The following is a 6,703-nucleotide window of genomic DNA, read 5'->3' on the forward strand; positions in this document are numbered from 1 at the left end:
CAGCAAACGAGATTCCAAAACGGAAGGTTAGCATTTCTTTCCGCTCTCGCTGAGCAAAATGAACTCGACGAGGAATGTGCCACCGCGACGAAGCCCAAGAAACCCAAACCCACGTCGAGGGGGATAACGCGGCGCTCGCAGAAACCGTGGGTAAAATGTCCCAGCTAATTGGTTCCTCTAACAAGAGCCGCAGGATGTTTTTCTACAAATTGAATTTAAAAAAGAATGTTAGCCGAGAGCTGGCGTCAGGTATTTTTGACCTTTAGCTCAATCTTGTAAACAAGTATAGTATGCAAATGTTTTAAAACGTAATGAAATTTTGTGTGTGAGTTTGGTAATGGGGTGACTGGCGACATTTTGCCGACCATATAATCTTTTTTTGTAAGCTAGCTTGGCTGTCTTCCGGAATGACCCCGGCTGGCGTGGTGTCGGCGAGTACCAAAATCCACAGAAAGCTCAGTGAACTTTTCACATTTTCCTCCTCAGCATGGTGCAGCCGCCACACTTGCTCACTTTAGAAGTCCAATAAGGCCCTCACCCCCTCTGCCACCTAATACTGATGTTTATTTGGACTTTACCTTCTGTGGCATGCTCACTGACCCCAGAAAAACAGTCATCATCACAACACTGCAATTTTGCACAAGAATTAATATTCATATCATGTTATTAATAAGATTTTTCCCAAATACTGCATTTAAAAAAATATTTTAAATAATTGCAACAATTTTATTTAGCATAACAAAGCAAGTTGTTTGCTCAAAAACACTTTGCTGAGTTATTTTTTCTTAATTATTTAAGTTGGGTAGTTAATACAAGGGACAACAGTTCTAAACTTTACTCTTAAGAACTTATTAACTCTTAAGAAATTCCGAGTTGTCTTTTAAAATATCTTTGAAAAATTACATATTTTTTTAACCCTCTGTCGGTAATTCTTTGTCAATACACCTCTCTTGAAATGATGTTGAATTTAATGATGCAATTTTCCCAATTAGTGATGAAATTGTAAAATTATTTCTGCGAGAAAAAATACACACATTGACCGCTGGAATCATATTTAGTGTATTTTTATGCTGATGTAACCAAAACTGGGAGATACGATTATTGTGGTAATTCTCAGAGAAAACACCAAAGTAAGCTTTTTCCACCTTCAAAACGTGTGTAGATATACTAAAAGTGAAATTAAAAAAGTAGAAAAAGCAAGTTATTTGGAGTTTGAAGCACAAAACTAACTCTCAGAACGGGACTGTCGAAACTTTAGAAGAAATCATAGCTTTAGTTCCACTTTGTTTCCTTGTCATTTCAGCAGCAGATTGTTGTGTGGTTCGGTTCGGTGTGGACTGGGCCGTCGGTAGGAGGAGTTCTTGGGGGAGAGTAGAGAGGGAGTGTGGTTGTTGTTGATGTCTGTGTGCGAGAGGGGGGCAGGGGGGGCGTCTTGGAAGACTTTCGGGGGGTCTATAAAGTCGTGCCGTCGCTGTGATGACCGCTGCACTCACAATGATGATGATGGACTTCATGGAGGACAAGTTTGGCCTGAAGAACCAGGCCATGAAGGCCGCGGACTACTTCATGGAGCCGACTATGGAGAGTCTGGATGGCGGCGTCTACTTCGCCAAGTCTCCCCCGAAATGCGCGCAGGCCTTTGGCGAACACCGCGTCTCCCCACGATCGGACCAGCACGGTAAAATAATTTATTGTCGTGCCATGAGTAAATCTATAGAAATAATTAATCTATTGTTAACTGGTATGGTTTTTTTTAAAATTCTCCGGTGATTCGCAGGCGGCTACGGCGCAGCCAAAGCGGAGGAGCTGCCCGGGTCGGCGGCGTCATGTTGCCGCGGCGACGATGCGGACGAGTCGATGGCGGACAAGGGCGACGACAAGGTGACGAGCAGCAAGAAGCGACGCCACCGGACCACCTTCAGCAGCGCGCAGCTCGACGAGTTGGAGAAGGTCTTCCAGAAGACGCACTACCCGGACGTGTACGTGCGCGAGCAGCTGGCCACCAGAACCGAGCTGACCGAGGCCAGGGTGCAGGTACGCGCGTTCACGCACGCACGCGTGCACGCATGCTATTCATTTTGCACTATATTGAGGGATTCTCAAAAAAAACCACAACTTTAGCTTGTCGAGAATCTCTAGAAGTACAAAAAGTTTGTCTTGTATGTTTTTTAGAGATATGCCGCAGATATTTAGTTCGCAGACCTAGCAGTGTGTTTTTTAGAATAAAGTTAATTTAAAACAAATTAGACTCAAAACAATACATACAAGTTAAGGTTTTCCAAACTTGCCAAAATAAATGACCATTTTAGCAACATACTTTTCAGTCTTTTTTAATGAGTTAATTTTATTTAGTCAAGCCTCGCCAAACACTAAAATCATACTTTTAGCTATTTATTTTTATTTATTAAATAGTTAATTTATTTTATTTTTTTTACCCAAAAATGTGCAATGTCTTTTCAATTGCTGTATTTAAAAAAAAAAGAGAGAGAAATTATCCTGTGTTTACGTTTGATGTGTAACTCAGAACAAAGTTTTTTACCAACATTTTTTTCCGTGTCCTTTTAATTCAACGGTTGAAGTCATGGTGTTTTTAAAATGATTATTATCATTATTTGCCTACAGGACATGCAATTCAAAATAAGCAAACATGTCGAAAGAAATAACAATTATAACAAAATATTTTTAAATGTCTTTAAAAAAGTTACTTAAAAACAGATTATTCTTGTTTTCTCAGTAATTTTTAACAAATGCAGTCAAGCTTCTCTGGACATGCTAAAAGAAGTTTATGTAAATTATAAACAGCAGTCAAGGAGCATTTATCAGGAATATTAATATTATTTGCATGTTTGACATGTAACTCAAAACAAACTTTTCAAAATAATTAAAGTGTTACTTTCTTTATTGTTATAATGATTAGTCAATGTTTAGTATGATTATTATTATTGTAGCCGTGTTATGTAAAAAAACAAACGCTGAGAAGGAATCTTAATTTTGAGCTGCATGTGTCGCTGGGTCTCCATTATACGGCCGATTTCTTTTGTTTTTTATAATATTACGAAAGATGGTTGCTTTGCAATTGTAAACATGAGGACTTCATTGTTTTGTTTTTACCCATAATGCTTAATATTATCGTTCATACGCTATATAAATTAAATTGTATTGTTTTGTATATCTTAGACCAGTAATTCAAAACAAAATGAAGCTCCTCCAAACGTCCCAAAGAAGTCATAACTCTATTTAGACATATTTCTGAGTGTCTCAAGATGTTTTTAAAATATTATTATGATTGGCACGATTGTCCTACATTGAGCCAAGCTCATCCAAACAACATTCAGAAGAAATTATACCGCATGTATATGTTTTTTTTTTTGTTTGTTTATTATGAGTTTAATATTATTGTTGTGTGTCAGGTGTGGTTCCAGAACAGAAGAGCCAAATGGAGGAAGCGGGAACGTTATGGACAAATCCAACAAGCTAAAAACCACTTTGCCTCCGCCTACGACTTGTCTGTGCTGCCTCGCACCGACGGCTACGGGCAGGTACGCATGTCCAACGCTGACATTTTTAATACGCTAGAAAAATAATAACATCCACCGCATATTGTGACCAGCCAATTACAAATGTCACAGCAAATGAAATAAATGACATTTAGATCATTTGAAGCAAACGTTGAAGCAGTAAAAGAGAGATGTTTTGAATTTACAACTTTATTGTCAATAATGGTGCGGTTAGTTGATTGTCAAACACAAATACAAACCTTAATTATTTTTCTTTGATTCTTGAATCCAACGAAATGACGACATTTTGTCCTCCGCCGCTTCTTGTCCTAGCAGATTCCAAACAACTTGTGGTCGGGTGCCCCTCCGGCAGGTCCTGTGGTGTCCCCCTGCATGCTGCCCCGCGGTTCACCCCCCTGCGTGGCCTCCTACTCCCCGCGCTCGGCCTCTTCCGCCGCCGGGGAACACGGCTACTTCTCCAACCAGCAGAACCAGTTCGGCCATGTCTCCCTCAACAACTTTTGCGGCGACCCACTTCTCTCGCCGGCCGCTAACGGCCACCACGCCTTCGAAACCAAGCCCGAGTTTGAGAGGCGCTCGTCCAGCATTGCCGTGCTGCGCATGAAGGCGAAGGAGCACGCCGCTAACATCTCCTGGGCCATGTGATCCCGCTTCTAGACCCAAAGACACTTGGACACTCAAACCAAAGAAACATTTTTGAAGCTCAGGAGTGACGTGGGCACAATGCTTGGGCTCACAAAACCCACTCCCATCTTTTAATGGTCACATGTTGACCCACTTCTAGAACCAAAGAAACATTTACCATCTAGAACCCAAAAAAAAAAACCCAGGGCTCAAGATTCAGGTGGACTCCAGTTATCACACAGGAAGGAAATATAAAAAACATGCTGACAGTGTTTGGAGACACAGTTGGACATGCTGATACAACTTGGCAAAGGCTGACCCGCTTCTGGAACCAAAGAAACTTTGACCCACTTCTAGAGCCAAGGAATGATGTGGAACCAACTTAACACACATGAAGGAAATAGTTCAATAAAAATCACACTGTTGTGATACCACGTTTGGACCTTTGGAATGCGCCCGCGTGTTTACATGGTCGCATGCTGACTCGCTTCAAGAGCCGATGTAACTTTGAGCCACTTCTAGAACCTAACGAAACACTTTCGAGGCTCTGGGGTGATGAAGACTAGTGAACGCAATAAATAAAATTCCACTGCCAGAGTTTGGAGACGGATGCGATACCACAATTGGACACAATGAGCTGCTTCTAGAAAGAAAGGAAGACTTTTGAGAATGATGTGCACTCAAGGCACCAGAATGAAATCAAAGACATCACTTGTGATTGGAGGCAGATGAGATCACAAGTCTGGACTCACGGAGTGCGCCGTGTGTTTTTGCCGCAACTTGAATTAAAAACATGGACCTGCTTCTGGAAACAAACAAACACGGTTCCACTTCGGAGGTATAAACAAAACCTGTTTCTTGTTTCTGTAAAAATATACTGGCCAAACTCTGGAACCAAAGAAACATTAACCTGCTTCTGCTTCTAAAAAAAAAACAAAACAAAACACTTGTCTGCTTCTGCGGGGAGAAAAAAGTGCACTTGGGGAAAAAAAAAAAAAATCTAAATTGTGTTCCATTTTTGTCACAACAAAAACATTCACCTTTTGACCTCCCACCCACGAGCTCCTAAATACTGACCTACTTCTTCAACCAAAGAAATGCTACCTACTTCAAGATTAGAACAAAATAAATTAAAAAAAAAAAAAAAACCCGAAACATTAACACATGTTTGGCGCAAAAAACACACTTACGGTAACAATACCGCTGACCAAACCAAAGCAAAAACACAAAGCCTCTTTTGGAACCAAAAAAAACACTGACCCATTTCTAGAAGAAAATTAAAAAAAACCTGACCAACTTATTGGTGATTTTCAGGATTTCAGAATGTGATTTTTCAAATGACGAATGAGCTAACTATTATAGCAACCTTCGTGATTTTGTGGCATCTTTTTCAGCTTTTAGGTTGGCCTGGCCTGAGTGTCAATCTCTCAACAGAACTCTGGATATGTGATGTTAATATTCCTGTGCCAAAGTGAAATAAATGCCAAAGACTTCATCCCAAATGTGCGTGATTGTTACATCAGCCAAAGAATGGTGGTTGCAGGAAGACGAAGAAATAATGTGCGTGTTTGAAAAAAAAAGAAAAAGTTTATGAGCTCCTCAGTACACTTTGAGTCCACTAGAGGGCAGCAGAGTAGTGGCTATTGTTTTGTAGTGTTTCTCAAACTTATCACACCATGTTCACTTGAAAAAATCCTCAATACTTCTATAATAATTGAGTTCTGACATGACCTTTATCCAGTATTATATTCAAGTAAGTGAAAGCTTACTTTTTACCTGAATTCCTTAAAGGAATATGGGATTTATATAGTGAAGGAAAAGTATCTCTGGAAAAATACACTTTTCTGACAAAAAAAAATCAGATAATAGTATGATTTTTTGTACAAATTACCGAAAGAGTTAAATAAATTATTCCATAATATTTACTGTTAATTATTTAGCGGGGGGAAGGGTTAAAAAGGTTTTAATTTTTTTTACAATATTTTTACAGGATTTTATAGGAATTATACATAACATTCCTGTCTTCTTAAAAAAGAATCTTCTTGTGTAGTCAGCACAAAGACTGAATGTAGACTTTGCTCCCCTCTGCTGGCGGAAAAACGCAACTACACTGTGCCATTTGAAACCTTTTCATTCATTCCTCATTACTGCAAGATTAGACTGTATTAACTTGACATGTACAATATATTGTTACCTCATGAATGTGTAATCACCTCAAATACTGATTGAGCTAATGCATAATGAAATAAAAGCTTGTGGTTGCTTGCTGTTGAATATACATGATTATAAAAATGAAAATGGAAACTGATATGCTTCAAATTCAAGCGCATTTAAATTAGCTCACAAAATACATGAAATTCTACACGTGTCTATGATACACACAGGGACAAAGCTTTTTGCAACGCCTCGTTTAATGAAAGAAAAAGTCTCAATGATTGCAGGAACACTTGAATATGACAAAAATAAAAAGTATTTTCCCCTATCACATCATTTAAATAAATACGTATGTTCTCTCTGAGACGAAAAGTACTCAATTTGGTCAGTAGAGGGCGGTGTAAACC

The 6,703-nt window shown here is 39.3% G+C and overlaps 1 protein-coding gene across 2 annotated transcripts; it reads left to right on the forward strand.

The window, feature by feature from the left end:
- Positions 1-156: 156 nt before the first annotated feature.
- alx1 (ALX homeobox 1) lies at positions 157-5,637 on the forward strand. Of its 2 annotated transcripts, none has more exons than XM_049722733.2 (4): positions 157-1,678; positions 1,778-2,034; positions 3,411-3,539; positions 3,831-5,637. In XM_049722733.2, exons 1-4 carry the CDS (start codon positions 1,477-1,479, stop codon positions 4,161-4,163), a joined length of 921 nt encoding a protein of 306 aa, XP_049578690.1. In that variant the 5' UTR covers positions 157-1,476; the 3' UTR covers positions 4,164-5,637. The 2 variants fall into 2 exon arrangements, with proteins under 2 accessions (XP_049578690.1, XP_049578691.1); XM_049722734.2 differs by having other exon boundaries at positions 3,834-5,637.
- The last annotated feature ends 1,066 nt before the right edge of the window (positions 5,638-6,703 follow it).

This window comes from Syngnathus scovelli, chromosome 6 (assembly GCF_024217435.2).
Source record: "Syngnathus scovelli strain Florida chromosome 6, RoL_Ssco_1.2, whole genome shotgun sequence".
NCBI classification, from domain to species: Eukaryota; Metazoa; Chordata; class Actinopteri; order Syngnathiformes; family Syngnathidae; genus Syngnathus; species Syngnathus scovelli.

What these genes read in the sequence shown, in the direction of transcription:
- alx1 (XM_049722733.2), top strand. Translation starts at nt 1,477, where the DNA reads ATGACCGCTGCACTCACAATGATGATGATGGACTTCATGGAGGACAAG. An exon ending in TGACCGAGGCCAGGGTGCAG is followed by an intron (nt 2,035 to 3,410) that starts GTACGCGCGTTC and finishes GTTGTGTGTCAG; the next exon opens with GTGTGGTTCCAGAACAGAAG. An exon ending in GCACCGACGGCTACGGGCAG is followed by an intron (nt 3,540 to 3,830) that starts GTACGCATGTCC and finishes TTCTTGTCCTAG; the next exon opens with CAGATTCCAAACAACTTGTG.